We start from the raw sequence: 24,639 nt of genomic DNA, 5'->3' as shown, positions 1-24,639 counted from the left end.
CTGGGCAGTAGCCGGGGGACACCCTGAACTGGTTGCCAGCCAATCGCAGTATATATAAAATAGAATATCTAATTTTTTTATTTTTTTTTTATTCGAATTGTCACTTTTCATAGAACAATTTGCGGTCTAATATCACGAGGCAATTATGAAAATGGGGGACTGATTTTTATAAAAAAAAAATTATTATTTTTTTATTCAACTGTTTTAACATTTCTACACACTGGTTGGACAACTTTAGCATACTAGGAGAACTGCTACTCCGTATTGCCAGTGCACTAGTTGACATCTGTGCACTACTAGTACTACCAGCGAAGTGCCCGATGTTAACTACTAATAGCTAATGAAGTAGTGAACACAGCGTGAGTAATGTGGTTAAAAAAATGTGAGCTTGTTTGTGTGTTTGTTATGGTTGTTAGTGGTGTGTTTTTAGGAGGGGGAGGGGCAGCAGACGTGGAGGGTGGGGAGAGGGAGGGAGGGCAGTCGAGCATTACTTCTGCTCTGGTTAGCAAACACAACAGAAAAGAATAACACACACTTTGGGGGGAGGGGGGTGCTTGTGAATTTGTGCGTGTGTCACTAGCTTGACATCACAACATCACCACGTGCGCTCTAGAGCACATACCTGCCCTCCAAGTTGTATGTTGCATGGGTATAGAGTTATAGGCAGGATTGATCTATATTGTGTGGTACTACATACATGTAATACGGTGCTTTATAAAAATGTACAGTAATCATAATTACCATGTAAAGAATTCAACAGTTTGTGAATCATGATTTCTATTCATGAGGGGGGGGGGGGGGGGGGGGGGTAGTTCTTCCAATGTTTTATTATTTTTTTTATTTTTCAATTTAAACAAAACCATCCCAATAATTTTGGGGGGGGTGACATCAGAAGTGCACAAAATAATAAATAAAAATAAATAAAACGTTTTGTTTGGCAATACGTTTACCACAGAGTGATTTTGTTGCTTTGTAGCCCCTATAATAATAATAAAAACAAAATTGCCAAAAATGAAAACCCCGATCATTTTCTCCCGATACCGATCAGCTGAAATTTACGTGATCGGGACTCGGGTTCCGATCACGGGATCGGGACATCCCTAGTTACCACTACTGTCAAATATATGCAACTTTTGTTTTCCGTCTATGGTGTTCTATAGCCTACTGTATCTATTAAGCCAAGAAACGTTAAGTTATATTTCAAGTCAAATCAAACTTTATTTATATAGCACCTTTCATACATTCAAATGCAACTCAAAGTGCTGAACAAATAAAACATCCATAATACAATAAAAAGAAAAAAACATTACTCCACCCCATATCCCCATGATCGTACCCGCAGACACACACACAAAACACAACAAAGCGGGGCACAGAAGAACCCTGTGAGGAAAGGCACCCAGGAGGAGTTCATCCACACTGAGATATTTGATGAACTACACAATTGTATTTGTTTTATATTTAAATTTCAACTGGAAATGGCAATGATGTCGTGTTTTTGTTGTTTTTGTTTTTGTTTTGTTTTTAAAGATTTTTCGACTATCTGCTGCTTGTGGTGAAGTTTGTTCCACTATTTGATGCTCATAACTCAAATTTTTGCTCACAGCTTAAGACAAAAGAATGTCAATCTTGTAAAACCGGGTCATTTGTAAATCCAGGGACCAATGGATTCCATGTTGTGTAAAAACGATTTTGGTTTGTGTTGGTGTTCTATATTTTATAGTTCAATATCGCAATAGGCCTACATGAAAACGGGAAGAAAAAAAATCTGTCGAAGAGTGGGGCAAAACTGTCATAAAGGATGGAAGTGGTGAAGCTGTCACTTATGTTTGGGAAGTTTTAAGAAGGGGAGGAGGGAGATTGAAGAGGATGAAAGGAGGTGGTGGGATGAGGGGACTAACAGCACCCCCCCCCCCCCCCCCCCCCCCACTCGTCTCCCTCTCCGCCCCTGCCTCACTCGCTCTCTCTCACTTCTCTCCTCTCTTTGCTTGTCTTCTTCTTTCATTCCCGCCACTTGTGAGCGAGCCCAGCCGGATCGGTACGAGTCGAACGCATCACCGCGCCGCGGCTGGAGGCGATGGAGCCGTGAGCCGAACCGAGCCGAACCGAACCGAGGGACGATGCTGCTGAGTGAAGAAGACTCCTCTTCCTTCTCCTCTTCTTCTTTTTCTTCTTCACGCGCACGTTCCTGTGCTGTGGGCTGCGCGTGCACGCCGAGCATGGAGACCAGCTCGTGCGCGGGAGGCTGCCGCCGACGCACGCGGATGGCGCGCGCGCTCCCGCCGCTGCTGCTGCTGCTGTGCACTTCGTATCCGTGCACGGTAAGACTCACGTGCACGCCGCTGCGGGCCGTGCGCGCGCGTCAGCTGCTCGTCAACGTGGACGCGCGCGGACGAGTGTTTGCATCGGACGTTCGAAACGAGGTCACGTGACGAGACAGATGTTCACACTTATTAGTACACTTGAAATCAGGTCAGCGTGGCCCGCGCACGCGAAGCGGCCGCGGGGCGCAGATGGGTGTCGGCGTGCACGCGCCCGGCACAAAGAGGCGAGGCGCAGATTAGCGTGAGCATGAATAATGCATGAGTGGAGTGGAGGAGGAGGGGGGGGGGGGGGGGGGGGGGGCGTACGGACATTCTGATACACACAAAAGCGCGACGACGGGCTCTTTGTCTGCCAACCCGGCCGCGCGCACGTCAAATAACCACACGCGCGTGCACGAGACGACGACAGCCTCAGCATGCTGAACTTGTTTACTGTTATTCATTAAATAACAGGGTAGTTTCATTACTATTTCAACCCTTTCTTCATCTGCTCTCACTGATTTATGTGACTCAGTAAATTATTTAATAAGCATTTTTTTTTTCAGTGATTCATTATGTGAATCAGGAAGTGTCTTAATGTGACTAATCCAGTGACTCAGGACGTAACTTTGTGTATGTGACTTGGTAAGTGATTTACCATGTGACTCAATAAATGACTCAGGTAAGTGACTTAATATTTGACTCAGGAGGTAACTAAATAAGTGGTTTAGAATGTGACTCAGTAAGTGATCTAATAAGTTGGTATGTGACGTATATGACTTAAACCATGATTGCATATGTGACTCCGTAAGTGACTTTATTTAGTAAGTTTGTGCCGAGGTAACATTTTTTTCTGACTCAGTAATTGACTTAGTAGGTAACTGGAAGTGACTTGTATTGACTCAATAGTGATTTGGTATGTGACTCTGGAGGTGACTCTGTATTCTAATGTGACTCAATGGATGATTTAGTATGTGTCACAGTCGTGTGTGTTTGAGACTTTCTAAGCAACTCGGTATGGGATTCAGTGTGTGATTCAATATGTAACTCAAGTGACCCAAAAGGTGATGTAGTATATGACTCAAAAAGTCACTCAGTATGTAATGTGGTATTTTATATATAACTCAGTAATGGACTAAGTATGTTTGTCTGGAATTAACCTGGTATTGACTCAATAAGTGATTTAGTCGTGACTTAGAAAGTGAGTATTGAAGTATGTGACTTTTTAAGTAACTTGGTATGTGACTTAGTATGTAATTCCATGTTACTCAAGTTATCCAATAAGGTATGTATTAGTGACCTAGACTTGAGTATGTGATTCAGGAAGTGACTCTGTGTCTGACGAGGTACGCATTTTTGTATCTGACTCAGTAATTGACTTTGTATGTGACTCCGAAAGCGACTCTGGAGGTGACACAGCAAGTTGACTTAGACTGTGATTAAATATGTGACACTGGCACTGGCTCAGTATATGACTCTAAATTGTTCGACTCTGTAATTGACTTAGTGTGTGACTCTGGAGTTGACTCAATCACTGATTTAGTATGTAACTCATGAAGTGATTCGGCAAGTGACTTCGCAGTGACCTGTTGTGTGAAAGACTCATGCTGACGATAACGTACTGTACGGACTCAACAAATTACTCTTTTTTCTTGACAGTTTCAATTAACTCAATCGTGTAATTGTGTGCGTGCGTGTGTGCATATATGTGAATGTGCTTGATTATTTAAACGCAAAGCTAAGCTCATGTCAAGCTATTTAGATCGTACATTAGCGGTATGCTAACAGACATGACTCAAGGTTGGAGCGCTGCAAAGGAACCCGGTGAACTCAAAGCGGTCGTATCTGCATCCCGCCGCAGGAAGCGGGCCGTTGCCAGGGAAACTGCATCTCTTTTTTTGTGCGCATGTGTGGTTGTGCCGGGGCAGTGTGCAGAATGCAGCCATTTTATGTGACTAAAACTAAACATGGAAACCACAATGATTCAGTATACAATATGATATAGTGGTACCTTGACTTGCAAGTGCCCCAACTTACAAGTTTTTCAAGTTATGAGCCTAGTCAATTTTTCAGATATGTTCTCACTCCAGTTGAGTAAAAAAAAAAACAGTAGTGCAAATGCATCAAACATCGATTAAGATACAGTAATGATCAACTACAATACAGGATTGATACCTCAAATGTATCACACCTACTCTGCAGTTTCCCCAGTGTGTGCGTGTGCACGTGCAGCAGTGGATTGTGGGACGTCTGTGGGATTGTGGATTTAACCCATGAATGACCTCAATGGCAAACTGGGAAAACGACAAAAAAGAGGTCCGGATGCTTGTCTGATACCACAAAGCAGATGTTCTGCTCCACGTGAGTGTGTGCGTGGTGGGATGGGATGTGAAGGATGCGTTTCCATGGCAACAGATGCTGCTGATCCAGCTGGATGGAGGAAACGCCGCGCCATCATGCGTGCGCGCTTCTGTGCGCCTGCCATCGAAAACGTTTTATTGGGTCCGCTTTGTGTTGACGTTTTTGTTTCCATCACATCAAAACGTTTCAGAGAAGAGAAAGATCCAAAGTGACTGAATCCTCAATCTGAACTGCGTGCGCGCGTGTGTTGAAACTGATGGTGTCTTTGCTAATCTTTAATCTGGACTGTCGAGTGTTGGGAGTGCATTAGTCAACTACTCCTTTAATCCATCCCATAATGCCTCACGTGTCAAGCGTGGGTGTGTGTCAGCGCGGGAGTTCACTTCATATTTGTGTGTGTTTACAGGAGTCGTCACGGCGACCAACACCACCGAGCTGGCCGCCGCCCTCAACGGGACCGCCCCGCTTAGCGAGCAGGAGGGTCCCACTGATGTCAACCGTGCTGTCACCATGGGAACCGGACCCAGCGGTTCCGTCAACACTGTGACGCCCCGGGCGGGCCGCGTGGCCCGGGCCGGCGGCGAGGAGGGGGAGGAGCTGAGCAGCGGCATGTTTGGTGAAACGGTGGTGCCAGAAGCGGGCGCCGCCCCCTCGCCATCCCAGATCAGCCCCGATTCGGCGGAGACGGAGCTGCTGTTGCCCGGCAACCGTCTCCCAGCTGATGTCGTGGAGGAGGAGACCCTGGCGCGTAGCGACCCACCGTGGATCAACGCCAAAGACACGGCCATGTTCGACCTGGACCGACCGTCCACCGCCGCCCCGCCGCCTCCAGCCACCAACGCCGCCCAGCCCGACGTCCTCCACGTGGACTTTTTCGATCCCGCCTCCCGTGGACGTAACCTGGACTTGGAACCCCGTCCCACCTCGTCGCTGGCCCACGAGCTCCAAGGCGGCGACCCGACGTCCTGGGCCATGCCGGACAGCTACGACTACCTGACCCCGTATGAGGACGGGGTGTCGCCCACCGCCGACGAGTACCCCGACACCACAACCGACAACGGCGGCGCCTCTCCGGTTCGCCCCAAGTCTGGGGGTCCCGCCTCCTTCCTGCCAAACGGCCCCCGGCGCGCCGTCCCAGTGGACGGCTCCGACGGGATGGCCGGCTGTCGCCCTGGTTACCAGATGGTCAACTCCACTTGCCGCTCCCCATGCGACTTTGACCCCAACTTCTGCTACAATGGAGGACAGTGTTACCTGCTGGAGGACTCCGGAACATTCTGCAGGTAACACACGCGCCTATCATATATGGAACATATGTATAATGTAGGGTTCATTGATCGCGTCCCTCCACTATGTCGTGGATTTTAAGTGATCATTTTTCAAATGGGGTTTGACAGTATACAGGCAAGTCCGATTTTAGTGTAGTACCAATTTTCACCACAACTTGCCAGGCAGCACTGAGATCTACTGGAAGAAATCCGTCATATTTAAATGTAAGAAGAAGACTAAGATAAGGTCCTCAATTGAGCTCCAGTAATAGAGCTGGTCAGCACATGCGGAAGTTTCAACAGTTTTAGGGTATTTTGAGGTTACTGGATATGAAAACGACATCGTCTTTTCCAAATTGTCTCTAGTTTTTGAGATACAGGGAGTCCTCGAGTTAAGGCACACTCGACATAAGGCGCCCGGTCCGCCATTTTGGCTCCTCGTCCGCCATATTGCCTGCAGTGTTTTGTTTCCCCTCATCCGCTATTTAGCCCTTAGCTAGTGCTACTAGCGCTTGTGGACTTGTGGGAGTATGTTTGGCTTTTTTCGCCCTCTTTTTTTTCCACATCATGGCCCCAAAGAAGAAGAAAGGTACGTCTTCTATCAATATTGGTCCAGCCAAAAGAAAAGAAATTACTGTGGAAACGAAGCTAGACATCAGAAAAAGATCGCCGAAAGGAGACACCGACGAACATCGGCAAAGATTTGGGCTGCTGTCGGACAGTCGTACAGCATCTTATTATTATTATTTTTTTAATGTATTTTAGATTTTTTATGCAAATTATTTTGATGTAAATATTGACTTTAATGGGGAAATTCGACTGAAGTCGAAAATCGGGTTACATCGCCAGCGTAGGAATGGGAGGTGAGGATGAAATAGAGATTCATGTCAAAAAATATTTTAGCTCTCGGTCTTACGATGGTGGCCGATACCAACATTGGCCACCCTCTTGTGGCTGTTTTACGACCAGGAACTAGAAATTAGAAGAATAGAAACTGACATTAATTTCATGCAATTTTAAGAAAAAATGTGATATATAGGTCTTTATCTGTCATTGTTTATTAGGGGGAATTTTATGTACTGGTGATATCGGTATTTGGTCTCTGTATCGTTGACTACTCAAGAGTTGAGTACTTTTACTGGTATCAGTCTGAAAAATAGTGGTATCAAGTATCCCTACTCTCAAATAATGCTTAATTTGCTCCCAAAAACCAATCAATACGTTTTTTGTTTTTTTTTATGTTTTAAGTGTCCCAAAGACATATTTATGTTTTTTTTTTGTTTTTGTTTTTTTTGTTTTTGTTTTTTTTTAATGCGAGAGCATACAGAATGCTTTGATGCAGCCTCTCAACTGCAAAGGACGGTTGCAAAAATTGTAGTTATTACGCAAACGGCCAGCAGGTGGCAGCAGAGCAAAGGAGATCAACCACGGCCATGTTGAGAAAAAGCTCAATTACTCATAATTCTAAATAGATTTGTGAAAATTGATTAAACTTAGCTATATTCTAATGCTAATTGCTGCAAAACGGACACAGATAGAAATGTTTGTTTGTTTTTTCCTGTTGAGAGAAGAGACTTTAATCTTTCTTTTGATTTCCATGTTTTTATAGCAAGAGAATACAATATTCTGTGGGCCTTGCGAAATAAGTCAAAATTCAGTAAAACAGCCGGGAGCGAACGGAATTGCTTCTGTGAAAATGGTTGGGAGCGAATGAGTTAAACACAAAGACTGCTTTCGTAACACTCAAAGTAAATTCCATAAACTGCCAAATCACATTATCAATCAATTAATTGTCGAAAAAAACTCAAAAACTAGATTCATTTTCGGACTCAGCAGCACAAAATTACCCAGAACCCATTCAATTATCTTTGGCACTTGAAAAAAATAAAAAATAAAGTTGTTTGCCAGTGTAGTTGTTCCCACAGAGCAGAGAGAATACATGCCTGTGAATTTTCACTGCTGCTTCCTGTGTGCGTTTAACTAGCAGTCATGTGACATTTATGCTAAATTCAGCTAGACCATACATGGCTGTGTTAGCATTAAGCTAGCAGACTTTTGGTTTGACAATTGAGATGGTTATATTCGAACATTCAATGTTTCCATGTTCACCGTATGTGGCACCGTACATGTGGCTTCCAACATACAACATACAAGTGACATCAAATACCTAACATATGTGGGATGCACATCACATCATACATGCGACATACATAATACATTGGGGCTTTTCACATTTAACTCATTCACTGCCATTGACGGGAAAAGACGTCAAATGATGCATTTTTTTGCTGGTCTGGCAATGAATGTGTTAATAAATAACTTTAAAAAAAAATCACAGTGGCCCTTGCAGCTTTCTATTTTTCTGAATGTGGCCCTCAGAGGTAAAAGTTTGGACACCCCTGCTGTACATTATATCAAGAATTTATAATTGCTTCATTGATTTTTACCATGTTTAACTCATTCACTGCAATTGACGGAAAAAGACGTCAAATGATGCATTTTTTTGCTGGTCTGGTAATGAATGTGTTAACATACAAGTAGCACATAGCACAAAACATACACTTGATCATCAATGTCACATGCATCCGACACATGACATACACGTGCCATCATCATACATGTTCAATACATGTCATGCGGTATGCGTGTGTCTGTGTCACTTGAGTCAATCCTTCACACGCGAGATGTCAAAGTGAGGCATTTTGCTTTCGAGAGAGAAACGACAAGAAGAAGAAAGTATCAACAGATGAGAAACACGCAGAGGTGGAGCACAAATTCAATGAGTCACAATTTTACAGCATTGCCAGCACGCTCGAGTGTGTGCGTGCGCGTGTGTGCGTGTCCGGCAGCTTGATGTAATTAAGTTTGCATGCAGTGTGTATCCATGTTACATTTCATGGAAACACAGTCGCAATAATAAAAGCATCTGCACGGTCACACGCACACATACTGCCGTCGTGCGTGTGCGTGTGTGTGTGTGTGTGAGAGAGAGAGTGTGTGTCAGGGTTTACTTCCAGTCAATGAGTTCATAGGTCAAAGGCACAGGAGAGTTACGACTGCCAGCGAGGTTACGACAAAAGACGCACGCACGCGCGCGTGCACAAACACTTTGTTTTTGCCAAAGTTGTCTGACACGTTCCATTGGACACACACGCGCACACACACATAGAGTAAAAGCTATTTCTTCATTTTAACTTCACAGTCACTGTCATTTGGAAAGCATATCTATAAATATATTTATTACAGTCTGAATTGATGTAATGGCGGTCACAGGCTGGGGCGGGGCAGTGGTGGGTGGTGACAGAGGGTAAGACAGATGGGGGTGGGGTTTGTGGGGGGGGGGGGGGGGGGGGTGCAGCGAGATGGCCCGAGGGGCGGAGATGAAGTGGAAGAAACATGTCAAATGTATTTTTTTCTTCTGGATGTGATGGAATGAGAAAGATTCTACTGCTCAGGCAGAGTTGCCATGACGACCAGCACATCCCCCACCTCCCCCCACTCTCCTCACTCGCTACTTGCAACCCCCTCACCACCACTCTTACATAAAACTTCTTTGTCAGACACTCTGTATTCATTGACACACATGACCACACATTTACTTTAAATGTGTCGTCATGGTGACACACTCAATGACCGTGTGATGTATACAACAGGTCGTCATGGTAACACTTACTGTAGTGTCAATGTAACATGGCATGATGTCAGCGTAATGTGGTACATGTGATGGTAACAGTCAATGTAACGCAATACATTTATTAGGCATGGTGACAACATCATGAACATCAAACTTGTCGTCATGGTAACAATAATATGTCATGGTACAGTTGTGGTGGCGCACTCGTGTCACCGTCAACATCATAAATGTCAATATACCTGTCATGTTGTCGTGGTAACACTAATTGTTACGACAATGTTAGCCATACTGTATGTTGTCATGGCGACACCATGAACATCACTGTAACATCCAACCTGTCGTTATACTAATACAAGAAACTGTTACACGCGGACTCAACAACAATCAGACATCATGGTTATGGAGGACCAAAGCTGCCAAAATTCAAAATAAATAAATGACTACAAGTGAAAATAAAAATGGATATAAAAACTATAATTCGAAAATTATATTAAAAAAAGAATATAAATGGGAAAAAAGAGCAAAAATATATATACACTGTATATAAATAAGTAAATACATTTGTATTTAATTTTTTAATTATATTTTTATATCCGTTTTTATTTTCACTTTTAGTCATTTATTTATTTATTTAGTCGTTCATTTATCTATTTTGTCATTTATTTATTTATTTAGTCATGTATTTAGTCATTTTTTATTTAAATTTTGGAAGTTTTGGGCCATACTGCCAAGTCGAAATGTTATTCAAATGAGGGGGCGGTCCTAAGTCCGTCTTGGGTTGGACTCGGCCGTTGCAAACTGCCTGTCATTCAGTGTTGCCAGGTGTACGATAATTATCGTATTTGTACGATAATTTGATCGTCTGTATGATGTACGATCAAATTATTTAAAAAAAATGGCAAACGTACGATAATTTGACAATTTCGTATTATTGCCGATAAATCTGAAACGACCAGTTTTTTTGCGAACCCTGAAGGTATCTGTTCTCATGTGACATGATACCAGCCAATCGCGCTTTGCTGAGCATGAGAAACGAGTGATGTCCATGCATTGATTGGCTGAATGGTAAGTGCCCGCCCCCAGGAGACGCTTCCAAACAGGAAATCGCGCAAGACTCAAACCACCTATCCAGTAATACATACAGATCAGTGACGTTAACCCGCAACGAAGCAATGAGTGCCTGTGGGCGGTGAGCGCTTTTACTTGTAAACACAAGAACAACTATATTTGACTGTCGCGAATCAGTGTATTTTGGTTATGACGGTGTACGATAATTTCCATAAAAATACGATAATTTTGAGTCTATGGTACGATAATCCTATATTTCCCACCTGACAAAGCTACTGTCATTGGTCGAGTGAGCAGCTCGGCGAGCAAGATAGTCTTGCCGCCTTGCAATGGAGAGCTCCAGCAATGGACGACTATCGTGTCTACTGTCACCTCAACTTGCGACCTGAGTTGCTAGACAACAAGTGAGAGCAGATGAGCAGAGCAGTCAGTCATTTATTTATTTACTAATTTATTTATTTTGAATTTTGGCAGTTTTGGTCCTCCATACATGGTAACGCTCACCGTCAATGTCACATGACATGTCATTGTAACACAAAACATGTCATGATAACATACTCAAAAACAATTTAATATATTGGGCAATCTATTTGTGACACAAACATCAATGTAACACAATCAATGTAATGTAGCATGTTACCATGACAATATAAGTGTGTTCCAGTGTCAACATGTTTAAAGTGTAACCACAACATCAATGCATCACGCTAAATGACGACAATGTCAGTGCGACACGCTAAATACGTCGTCACGGTAACACATCGGCGGTCCAGCAGAGTGTCTTCCTGTTAACTATATCCATCCCTCCGCCCGCCCTCCAGGTGCAACGTCCAGGACTACATCTGGCACAAGGGCGCCCGCTGCGAGGCGGTGGTGACGGAGTTCCAGGTCATGTGTCTGGCGGTCGGTGCGTCGGCCGTGGTGGTCCTGCTGCTCTTCATGATGGTGGTCTGCTTCGCCAAGAAGCTCCATGTACTCAAGACGGAGAATAAGAAGCTGCGCAGACGCAGGTGAGGCATGTCAACATCACAGTGAATACAAAACACCGAACTCAAATGTTGAATAGTCGTTAGCAAAATTCACCCCCAAAATATTTAAGACGCTGAAACAACGGTCAGCTAATTTCATTTTGGACCTTTTGCAGGAGAAAGATTTCAAATTTTATGAGTGCTGCCCAATGGCTAACATGAAGGGCTTGGTTTTTGTGCCCAGTGCAAGTCTAGCGCAATACTCAATCTAAATCAGTGCAGGGGCGGGTTAGACTGGGTTTTGGTAGCTTTGCACTGCTGTAGGTGCGAACACATCCAACTTGATTCACCGCCAATCAAGCCAGCTGCTCTCATTCCCTTTAAGATTAGCATGCAAGAGGCGCAGGCCTTGACATGACGGGAGCAGAAAATGATCTGCTGGAGTCCATGCAGGAGGTTAAAGCTCGCAATTTATGTTGATAAGGAACTGCAAGCAGAATTCCACACGTGGATAATGTAAAGTTACCGCATCGTACAATATTACCGTTAAAAATACATGTCTGACAGACGATTCATTTCTACTCAATATGATGCTGGTATGTGTGTTGTGAAAGCGCCAAACGCTAGTTTGCTACTTTGCGTTGAAGCAACATCTTGTGGCATATTAGGGCATTACAGAGAGATCACAAAAACACAAAAAACAATTTAGCAAATAGCAACGATTCTAGTAAAAGTAGAAGTTCAACTACTGAGGCTTTATAAATCAAAGATATTTAAAAACAGAGTACATAAAATATGGCTTACTAAAATTACTAAAAGACCATATAGTGCAAAAAAAAAAGATTTAAAAATGCTTTCAAAGAGTTGAACCATAAGCAACCTGGAATTAAAAACATCTCTTGGCAACTTATTCCATTTGTGTGCGGCATAACAGCTAAATGCTGCTTCACCATGTTTACTTGGGCTTCACTAATTGACCTGCCTCTGCAGACCTCCGAGGCCGGCTGGGGCCAAAGTCATTTTGCTAACTTAGCACAATGAAAAATAAATAAATAAAAACTTCTCTGCATGTTGATGTTTCAGAGCTATCTTGATTTTAGAAATTAGTTCCTATAGTTTTGCTCATATTGTGGGTTGAGTACTAAAAAAGGTGAAATTTTCTTATGATAACAATTGAAAAAAAAAAAGCACCTTAATTGTATGAAGATTAGACAGTTGGAATTAAAAGCAAAAAAAAAAGTCAGAAAAATCAATACAGAAGTACAGGAAAACTTTACTTAAAGAGGAAATCAGACCCCCCAAAAATTCTGTGCGTCAACTCTAGCCTAAATACGGTATTTTGGTTAATATTGCGTTAGTTGAATATGAGTTGTAGCAAAATCCAGCAGTTTTTATTATTATTTTTATATCATTTTTCTTATCAGAAGGCGGCTGTTTTGCCACTTGCTGTTGACTAAAGATGACATCACAGGTGTTCAGGTCTCAGGTAACAACCAATCACAGTCCAGCTTCAGAAAACTGTTAAGCTGTGATTGGTCGTTGCCTGAGTCCTGAGAATCTTTGATGTCATCTTCAATCGACAGTAAGTAGCCAAATGGCCGCTTCCTGACATGGATAAAAACGGATGGATTTTGCTTCACAACTCGTATTCCACAAATGTAATATTCATCAGAATGTCATGTTTAGACTTGAGGTCACATATAACATATTGTCAAGAAATGTTCAACGTTGACTTCCCTTTTAAGTACAGTTACAAAGTATTTGTACTTGTGAATGGATCAATAGGCGGGTGCTCACTCATGACCAAACAACAACATGGCGGATAACGACAAGGTATCCATCTTGATGCAAACTCTGTGTACTGTAAATGTCGGAAAATGTCCAGGTGCTAAAATGGCGTCTCCTCCTCCTCCTCCTTCTTCTAATTCCCGTTGGCGAGATGTGAGAGGAGGATGGCGAGATGAAGAGGAGGAGGATGGATGTGGGAGGAGGTGGATTGAATGCAAAATGCAGTGAGGTGACAGTGAGATTGGGGGGAGTTGAGGCGACTGGAGCGGGGGGGCTTCAATGCAGGCGGGGGCGGATGCTGGGCCGAGTGTTTTAGCAGCCGTATCCATGGCGACTTGGCAGCAGCTCGCTGGAATCGAACATGCAAATGTGAAGCAGCAAAGCGCTCGGGCTCCGACGCCAGCTCCCACGCTAGGGGGGATATTTATAGAACACTTGGAGATTGGTAAGCGGGTGGGGGTAACATGATGATGATGATGATGATGAAGGCCATGATGGCGAGGAGACGCCGCGAGTCAGGAGACATTTTGACAAAGAAAAAAGATGATGTCATGGCTTCGCCGCATCCAGCTGAAAGTAGGGCAGTCGGAGAGGTGGGGCTGACCTACATGCAGCTGTGCAACTTAAGGGAGGGAGGGGGCAATGCAGGGGGGTGGGTGGATGCGTTGCGGATGCAGACACGACAACCTCATCGAGAGTCGGAAGGAGAGGAGGAAGATGGAGAACATTGGGGAAGAAATAAGGAAGCATGACGAGGAAGAGTAGGAAGTGAGAAGTGAAGAGGAAGTGAGGAGAAGGTAAGATGGTAGTGAGAAGGTAGTAAGTTAGGAAATTAAGTCAGTAAGGAGTTAGGGAGCCAGAGAAATGATGAAGAAGGAAGGAATTCACCCCAATCCATCTCATGTCATAACAAGCAGCAGTTTGACAGATAGTACACAACTCTTCAAAATAAAAATAAAAAACTTTAAGCTGCATAAACACTCTGAGTTGAAGTTTGCTGTCAAACTGAACCTAAAACAAACACAATTACATCTTTTGTATTTAAAACAACCAAACAACTTGCCCCTGTTAGCTTAATGCTAACACGTAATAGAAACTGCTTTTGAAGGGCTAACAGATAGCATCGACAGTCACGTCATTATAATAAGGTTGCGCAACATGTATGAAAGCATTTTACTGCCGCCCAGTGGGCAAGATTGGCACAAGGAGCAGAGCAATGAGTTGAAGTGAAGCATGAATTCATGATGCACAAACAGTGGAATTCTTTACATTATATATATGTTTATTACTGTGTGTTTTATATGCATCCATCCATCCATCCATTTTTTGACTCCCCACAAGGGTCACGGGGGGTGCTGGAGCCTATCCCACCTGGATAAATGAAAAGTTGAAATGCAGCCAGAATTTATATATATATATATATATATATATATATAAGATAAATTAAGTAACACATGTTTTAACAGAATCAGGAATGGGGTCCTTCCAATGTCCTATATTTTGTTTCGGGCCCCACCAAGGCTTGGGCTGACTCTGGCTTGCTGCACTAGTGCAGCGATTGTTAGTGTGGTACTTGGGCTCACTATAGTGCCCAAGCACAGTTCTCATTTTTTAGTAGTGTTAACTAGGGTTCGTTAGTTAGTGTTAATGTTGAAACTTTGTGTAATACTACAATGACTTTTACTTATATTTTCATGATCACCGGCTACACTACCATATTTTAATCTCAATCATTATGGTGGCACTTGTAGCGCTCTTTATTTTATTTAGGTGGCACTCGGTGTCAAAGGTTTGAGAACGGCCTCGCTTGTGGTTCTTTGAATGTTGATGTTTGCATCACAGATGAAAAGTTTGCTTCTTCTTTCTTGCTCTCTTTCCTTCCTCTTCTTCTTCTTCTTCTTCTTCTTCTTCTTCTTCTTCTTCTTCCTGGTTGGTGTGTGTCGCCCTGCAGTAAGTACCGGCCCACGTCGGAGGCTCACAATGATAATTTCTCGCTGTCCACCATCGCTGAGGGCTCCCACCCAAACGTAAGGAAACTGTGCGACACCCCTCCTAACGCCCCCCATGCCCGTGCATTGGCTTACTATGATAACATTATCTGTCAGGTAACGTGCCCCCGCCGCTCTCTTCTTCCCTTTTTCTGCATTTGACGCCTCCCCTTTTCCTACTCCCTCCCCCCTGACGCATGGGCATGAGTACCCCCAAGTAGAGAGACTCAGTCTGAGGCCAGGGGCGGTGGCGGGAGAGGGGGATGGATGGCAGGGGGGTGGGGGGCTCCAGGAGCAAGCTTGTCCCGGAGAATGGCGGCTGACTTGAATTAATAAAGCTGGTCATGTAGAGTTTCTCACAAAAGTGCGTACACCCCGCACATTTCTGTAAATACTTACTTACATATTTTCATGGGAGAACACTGAAGAAATAACACTTTGCTACAATACAAACTAGTCTGTGTGCATCTTTTACAACAGTGAAAATTTACTGTCCCCTCAAAATAACGCAACATAACTGTAAGATGCTGTAGATCTCTCAGATTGATCAATTCCAAGGTCTCGCTTTAAAACGACATTGTCCAATCACAGTGAGGCTCTTGTGTACATCCATCTTGCAGCCTGTTGCCCTGACAACCAGGCAAGGATCAGTCAAGGCCGCTGCTCTAGTGCACATGCATCACATTGACTCATATCCTTCATTAAAGGGGATTAAGTCAATCTTTAGTTAATCTGGCTATTTATACAAATATGTCTGTCAGCAAGTCATTTTAAATTTTGCAACGTTGTGACATCACAGTGGGGCTAATTTACATAATTCTGCCTCCACACCCTTTGCTTAGCAATGTCATGAACATGGTGGCTGGACAAAGTTCCAGAGCAAATCTATCACTTTGGCCCAAAGCACTGTCATGTTAAAACCAAAAGGTAAGCAGATCTGCAGTGTCAGCACAGAGTAGCACCATCTAACAGTGCAATTTAGTGGCTTAGTGATGAAATTTCACCAATATTCCCGAAAAAATTAGATGTGTCTGCTTTAAAAATAGTTAACATAGCATAGCATCACAAATAATGAGTCGGTCAAGCCCCGCCTCCTTCCCTCAATCCTTCACTCCTCGCCACCGCAGCCATCTTTCTCTCCGACCTGCGCTCTCTGCTTGCCTCTCTGCTCGGTAAGTCATGGTCGGACATGTGCCACCTGGTGGCCATGCCCGCCACTGCAGCTCTGCTACGCTAACAAACTGTCTTGTTTATCCTGAGAGTGGGCGGGACAAGGGGAGGGGCCGGGTGACGTCATCCAGTTTTGGACCTATCAGGATAAACATCTGAGATGCAAGACCACTCTGAGATTCCACTAACAGTAGCATGGTTAGCTGTTAGCATAGCATTAGCCTAGCATGATGGGATCGCAGTATGGCGTTGGGAAAAAAAAAATCATGCTAACATGGCTTCATGTTTTATTTGGAATGTTTTTTTACGCCATTCAGCGAGCTTAATTGGTAGACGCATGGGTTATCTTAGCTTAGCTTTGCGCTACAACTATTTGTGGCTTTTTTTTAATTTGCATTTTGGTAGAAGTGGTACCACCTCTAACAGCCCATCGCTCGTTTTGTTCTCTGCTAACTTTTCAAAGCAAACTCAACAAAGAACATTACCCCATGAAAACAGCAGTAGCACGGTTAGCTGCCAGCATAGCATTAGCTTAGCATGACGGGATCTTAGGCTTTGTTATAGAAAAAAAACACGTTATGCTAGCATGTTCTCATTGGAATGTTTGGGTTTTTTTTCCCTGACATTCAACGAGTGTGTATGGTACCCACCGGGGTTAGGTTATCTTAGATTAGCGCTACAACTATTTGGCAAGTTTTTTTTTTCCCATTTTGGGGCGTGGAACAATTCTACCAGTACTTTTGTTCCTTGCTAACTTTCCAAATAAAAGCAACAAAGAAGATTTTCATAACACTCACACACAAAAACAACTAAAAAAAATCTTCATCGCATCTCCATTTCCCTGAAAGTCTTTTTACTTCACAACATTCCCCAAAAAAGTCATACTGCTGTCAAATAAAAGCTACACCTGCTCCCGAACCACTACCAATCTAATTCATGGTTTTCATGGCTAACAAATGGGTTTCATATCCCATTTTAAAGTCTTATGCAAACTCCCTTTGCATTGAAAAATAAACACAGAGGCCTGCTAGTTGTGTTTATAGGCTATAGCTAATTCATCTGACTAGCATCGCAAGGACACTGAGTTTGTAAAAAAAACAAATATTTATGCTGTTAGCCGGTGAAGCTAAAACACGAGCTGTATATACTGTAAATATGATCACAAACAATAAAATGTGAGAGACATTTATATCTTTGAAATAAAAACTGATCAACTACAATAATTAGCATTAGCTAACAGTACACTAACTAAATTAGCATACCATTAGCGCTCTTTCTCCACTTCCTGTCTGCCTCGTCCTCCTGGCTGTACGCGCCGCATCTTTTGTCTCTCACACCGTCGCCATGACAACGATGCCTCTCTGCCTTTGAGGAGTGTAACCTTTGAACCCCCCTCCCTTCAGAAAACCATGAGCAGATACACGTGGGAGTGTAAGACCAAAGAGGAGTCCGACTGCGAGGTAAGACCATAAACCCCTCCGCCCCGCCCCCCCCTCGTCCTGCCACGCTGTCAGTTAGCCCTGCCCCACCACACCTTCCTAAACAGACCTGCCAATCAATCAATCAATAACTAAATGTATCAATAAATCGCCTCAACTGTCACTATGCCATCATGACCAAATATGAAAAGAGAAGGAAATGATAAGTACGAAAAAAGCTAAAAGGGAGAAGGGAAGAAGTGAGTGGAGCATAATAAGGAATTGCGTAGGAAGTCAAATCGGAAGTGAGCAGTATATAAGATGAAGTAATAAGGAAGTAAGCGGGAGTTTGACAGGAAGTGAATAGAAAGTAAAAAGGAAGTGAAAGGAATCATGTAGAAAGTGCACAGTTTCTCTTACACCTCAAAATAATCATCCTAATCATCATATTATTGTTCAATAAAATATTTAGCATCCAATCAAACATAAAAATAAAACTTGTTTCAATGGGGGTGGGGGCAGGGGAGTCGTCGGTCTGCCCAAAGTGTGCGTGTGCTTTCATCATCATCACCATCAAAAACGTTTTTATCTCTGTTCCTCCCCACGAAAAAAAAACGCTGGAAACTCCTCGTGATTCTGTGCCTCCCACCCTACTGCCAAACCCAAGTCCCCCCCCCCCCCCCCACCACCACCACCACCACCCACATGCACCGCCACCGAACCCAACAAACCAAAACAAAAACCCCAAAACGTTTTCCAGTTTCACGCTGACGGGAGGAAAGAAGGCCCGTACCCCGTAACCATGGAAGTCACGTACCCGCACGTCCTGCCCGAAGTTACGATCTAGCCGGTAAATCCACTTTTCCTCACGTGACACACACGTCAAACTCAAATGAACACTTTTCGTCAATGTGTGTGTGAGTGTGTGTATTATGTGTGTGATGGTGACGGTCATGAAAGGGAATTAAAAATAGCCCTTCAACCATTCTGATGGTGGTACCCACTGAAAAGGTTAACATGAGTTTTCGCTTAAGCTGCCAAACAGTGTTGAGGGTGGGGTATGAATCAATGTCTTATAAGTGGTGAGTATTCAGGTTGGTTTTTGGGTAGGAGAGGGTGGTAAGGTTTTTGCATGTGGATGTGCATGTACCTCCTGGTTTGTCTGAATGGGCTGAGGGAGGGTGATGGGTGGGGTGGGGTTGTATTCATGTAGTTCACTTTTTTCCACCAATAGGATACATACATAATAATACATACACACCGGTAAGACACTTTAAACTGAAACGTCCCCCGGAAAGACACGTGTTACACCACAATACGCAAGTTACCTGACGTTACATGAGACATGACGATAGACGTGTTGCATGACGGTAAAATTTTACGTAATCAAACTGGTATTGAAGTGATTTACTCACATTATATGATGTTGCACAGTTTTCCAGTAGATGCGTTACATGTGGGACGTGATGTTACATGATGCGACATGTGTTACATGATGACATCATCCAACACGACATTAAACATGCATTACACAACATTACTCAGTGAGATTCATGACGACATTACAGGCGTTACATGATGCGACACGTTAACATGGCTAATACACGTAACATCTAGATGTAACGTCATGACTAAAGGTACATAATACATGATGTTACATCACTGAACTACAATGTACAGTATGACATTAGATGGCGCTGCAGGTCTTGCAAATAGGTCATGTAACATAATGTCATATAACACCTAAAAGTGCCACATGATGTGACAAACGTTACATTGCTTTGGCATATTACATGTGCACAAAACAGGCTTGGCATGACCTGTTCCATGATGTTACGCAATGGTACAAAATGACTTGACTTGTTACGTAAGGTACGTGCATTACACACGTTACAAGGCATTAATGTGACTGTTAGATGACTTAATTCTACACGTTACGTGAAATAATGGATCTTACAATTTGATAACATGTATAACTTCATGTAACAATTGTAACGTCTTACAAGTCACGTCGTGACAATGATAATGTTGCGTTACCTAGCGTTACACACGTTACATGACTTACGTGCATTACGTGGCATTTCATGTTGTATGACATAATTTGTCACATGGTGTAGCAGGTCTTACATTACAAGCTTTACATGATATTACACACGTTACACGGCATAATAGGCCTTATTTCATACACAATGTTACGCACGTATGCCCGATAGTGTTTATAGAGGCAACCACATGGTCTTTGTGCTAACTGCACTTCCTGCCTCCCATCCTTCGTCCCTCCCCTCCTCATTGGTCAGGATGATCCCAATTCCCAGAATAAGCTGGAGGAGCCGGTGAAGGCCCCGCCCAAGGAAGACGACGCCCTTAACATCCACAACGCGTTGACGCCCAAACACGACAACCACAAGCTGCTGGGCGACGACGACTCGGAGGTCAACTCTCTGCAGAACAACATGATGTGAAAAATACACTTTTTCACCAACACACTGACCGCTGCCCATCGACCCACTCACGACCCCCTATCCTGTCTCCCCCCCCTTCTGCCTCACCCAAACGGGTCCTTCGAGCAGCTGCCCGCCAACATTGCCGTCCAGCCCCCTCCCCTTCCTGTTGCCTCGTCATCATCACTTCACTACCTTGTTGCTGTCACTTGACTGTCCCTTACCTCTTTCACTGCACACATGTACACGCACACACGCACACACACACACACACAATTCCCTGCCTGCATCGTTGTATTTTGTAAAAAGATTTCCAGAATTCCAGCGTGTGTAAACGTGGTAAAAAAAGAAAAAGCTACTGAGAGGTTTTGATGTTTGTTGACTAATCCAGTGAGTGTTTATAAATATTGCAAACAAATCAGATCGATGGATCGACTTCAAACACGACGTGTCTTGTTTTCTTTGATGTGATTTCTAATCCTTTGATGTACTTTTACTGTTTTTATTTTCTACTCTTTCAAACCAACAAGAACAAACAAACGAGATTCCGACACTTGTTGAAATAAAACCTTTTTAACATGACCACTGTGTGGCCCTCTTCTCTCTGTTCACGCACAAGGCTGCAACGCTTACATGACGTCACAGGAATTTATTTTGAGTTACACGCAAAACAATGCTTGACATCACAGGTGTTACATGACATTACATTGTGTTAGTTATTCTTTTTGTTTTATTCTTTAACACAATTGAGAATGTCCATCCGTTACAAAAATTACTTCCCATATTTGTTTTTTCAATGAGAAAATTGTTTTTTTTTTTGTACCATCACTGAAACACAATATTAAAACTGGTATCTTCTTCACAGTGTATTTTTTTTTTAAACAAATATAAATGTCTTCTTAACAGAGAAAACTTTCTGTGAACAAATTTGTCTCTCTTAAACACTATTGTCATGCAAAATGTCAGGTAATTACAGTCAATTGTTTTATTTTGACAAACGTTTCATTGCAAAAGAAAATAAACAAAATTACTAAAATATTAAATCCAATTAGATCAATAATATTCCTCAGAAATTGTGTGCTTCGAAAAGTAAGATTTTATACACATTTTTCATAGAAACGTATGCAAAACTGAGTCAGTTGCTGGATAGATAAATGCAAGTAAAAGTAAGCTCATGAGTCTTCTTCGCCTGAAGACTTCCGTCCATTTCCCCGCCACTCTTTTGAGGCTCTCCCCCTAGTGGCCCGCCAAGTAATTCCCTCAATAAGTAATGAATAATGGAGCCAGTATAGTGGCCGTATATTAACTACAAATATTAAGGGTGTTAAAAAAAAAAAATCGATTCGGCGATATATCGCGATACTACATCGCGCGATTCTCGAATCGATTCAATAATCGGCAGAATCGATTTTTTTTATTTATTTTTTATTTATTTTTTTTTTTTATTTTTTTTAGGATTCACACCTTGAGCATGGAAGAATGTTATATGAACGGAACATTAAGCCTTAATATTTTATTTTAATGCTGTTCAAACATGAAACAGATTACAAACTCTATAAGACTGGAATTTCAGATAAATAAATAATACATTTTCATATAAATCTTACACTCTACAAGCGTACTGATTAGTATTTTCTAAATTTGAATGAAAAAAAATCGCAACAATCGACTTATAAATTCGTATCGGGATTAATCGGTATCGAATCGAATCGTGACCTGTGAATCGTGATACGAATCGAATCGTCAGGTACTAGGCAATTCACACCCCTAACAAATATTGTGATACTTTCGTAGGCGTATCAATAATCTATTGTAAGACAAAGTATCGATCGTCACACTTCTAGACGTTACACAAAAAGTTGCACGATTTTGCAAATGCAAAACACTGTTACATCAACAAGCGACATTGTATCAGTTGTCAGTTAAAAATTTGTCGATTCTGGATTCAGAAGATGAAGAAATGTTACTGATGAGAAAATTGGTGCAACACACACATACACACACACTTACACTTAGTTGTTTCATGACGTTCTCAGCTTCTTTCCCAACATATTTGCATATGAGCGCACAAATATGCACATACACACACAGCGTATAGAGCAGCATTCAGGTGGTTGAAGTCGTATAATAGTGCTCACGTGCACACTTACATTCAAATGTGCACAAAGCATCTGGCAGCTTCACACGCTCCTTTCAAACCATACAATGACACACACTCACACACAGACACACACTTGTAGTCAACCTGCATCACACCACACTTAGTCCACTGGCATGTACGCACACGCACACACCCGAGGCCGGCGTTCTTTGTGCGTGATCTCTTGCGGTCGTCTGAGAAATGAAAGGGTTAAAGGACGCCGCTATTGTCGCCACTGCTTCCCAGGGTGCTGCAAGCGGGGGTTTGGGGGAGATTGGTGGCCAAGTTTGGTGTGCGTGAGTGTGTGTGTGTGGTGTGTGTGTGTGTGTGTGTGTGTGTGGGGGGGGGGGGGGGGGGGGGGGGGGGGGGTTGCTGACTGGCGGGCGGGGAGCCCTTGTGTCCCCTCAAATAAATAAAGAACGGGAGGTTCTGCATGGGGGTGTGGAAGGAACACTTTAGTCTGAAGACGAAGAAAAGACTTTTGTAGCGTGAAGGAAACAAACACCACAGTTAATCACACACACACACACACACACACACACACACACACACACACATGCTTGCACATACACAAACGCACACAGTCGAGGCTGTGAGTTGAAACAAGTGAAGCAAAGGAGTCGTGCTGCCATGGCAACAAGTGGGCATCACATGACCAGCGGGGCACAACAGAATGGGTGGCTGAGTGTCTGTCTGGGACACAAACAAACACACGTTATTAGGGATGTGACGATAAAGGCAATATCGTGATATCGTGATATTAAAACTGCCACAATATCGACGTCGTCATGGACACGATATTTAAAAGGAACACATCTGTTAACAAAGTCAGGTTGATTTCCATTTGTGCAGTTGTAGCACCCTCTGGTGGCTAGTTTTTTTTAGTGCAATTTAATTTTCGTTAGGGATGTTTTGGCCATTCTATGTTTAAAATCTACACTAATTGTCAGATGAAGAGGAACGTAATAAGCCTGTGAACCAAGTCAATATGTGGAGGAACTTGTGTGTGCATCAACAAGTAAGCGCCTCAATATTATTTGAGATTGTCGGAAGTTTATATGTATTGCTGTTATGTAGAAATGCACAATGTTGTGCTTTTTTGGTATGAGCTCTTTAATATTGTGACCCTTTTTAAAATATCACCAACCTCCCCACAATATCGTGATAATCGTATCGTATTGTGAGCTTCATATCGTGATAATATCGTATCGTGATGTTTGGATATCGTTACATCCCTACACGTCATATCGTAGGTTTTTAATCAGTCCCCTTTTTTTGTTTTTTTTTTTTGGATGGATGTTTTTTTTTTTTTTTTTGTTTTTTTTTTTACAGTATACAGATTAATCCGAATTTGAGTTGCAGGCCATCATTGTAGTACCACGTCGTGCCACAACATTCCAGGCAGCACTGAGGTCTACTGGGAGAGAGGCAACCTAATTAACAGCAAAAAGAAGGTGTAAAATTTCCCCAACTAAAGTCCAGTTATAATTATCATTTCCACAGGGATGAAAAAATACAAAATATGCTTGTGAGTATTGTTGTAAGCTATGTTTGTATGTGTTTCTGCTCCGTGTGTTAAGTAGTTGAGTAGTTGTTTGAAGGTTTATAATTACCTTTAAATTTATGCAAATTTCCATTCATCCATCTATGCTGCTGTTTTACATTAGGCCTATACATAACTGAGCATTAAGCTAGCCTTGTTCGACAAAGTTTAGTTTGGTTGAACATTATGGTGTTTAAATAAAAGGTTTGATTCTCTTTTCTTGCATGCTGTGTTTGTATGTTTGCACATGTGAATATGTTAGGATGCAGTTCAAGAACCTCGTGAGATGTTGAGAAGCTGAAATGATGCTTTTGAAAGGGTTAATATGCATGCGAGTGAGTGCCTATATCTTGCACACACACACACACACACACACACACGCGTGCATGACTTAGGCACCCATGCTTGCTTGCATACTGCGTGTGTGCGCGTGTGCGCGTGTGGGTGTGTGTGTTGCAGCCAGCCAATCACAGCGCTTCCTCCTGCATGCTAACAACATCATTCCACCACATTGTCAGCCAATCAGGAACTGTCTAAATCCTGGCAGAG

General features: G+C 42.8%; 1 protein-coding gene across 6 annotated transcripts; it reads left to right on the top strand.

The window, feature by feature from the left end:
- Positions 1 to 1,955: 1,955 nt before the first annotated feature.
- cspg5a (chondroitin sulfate proteoglycan 5a) lies at positions 1,956 to 20,989 on the top strand. 6 transcript variants are annotated; one of them, XM_077526631.1, is made up of 7 exons: positions 1,956 to 2,321; positions 5,071 to 5,947; positions 11,456 to 11,644; positions 15,342 to 15,417; positions 17,952 to 18,008; positions 18,727 to 18,816; positions 20,264 to 20,413. In XM_077526631.1, exons 2-6 carry the CDS (start codon positions 5,175 to 5,177, stop codon positions 18,811 to 18,813), a joined length of 1,182 nt encoding a protein of 393 aa, XP_077382757.1. In that variant the 5' UTR covers positions 1,956 to 2,321; positions 5,071 to 5,174; the 3' UTR covers positions 18,814 to 18,816; positions 20,264 to 20,413. The 6 variants fall into 6 exon arrangements, with proteins under 6 accessions (XP_077382757.1, XP_077382754.1, XP_077382753.1 ...); XM_077526628.1 differs by having other exon boundaries at positions 15,342 to 15,495; XM_077526627.1 differs by lacking the exon at positions 18,727 to 18,816 and having other exon boundaries at positions 20,264 to 20,989.
- Positions 20,990 to 24,639: the final 3,650 nt, after the last annotated feature.

Source organism: Festucalex cinctus, chromosome 7, assembly GCF_051991245.1.
Source record: "Festucalex cinctus isolate MCC-2025b chromosome 7, RoL_Fcin_1.0, whole genome shotgun sequence".
In the NCBI taxonomy this organism is placed as follows: Eukaryota; Metazoa; Chordata; class Actinopteri; order Syngnathiformes; family Syngnathidae; genus Festucalex; species Festucalex cinctus.
This window is presented reverse-complemented; position numbering and strand designations above follow the sequence as displayed.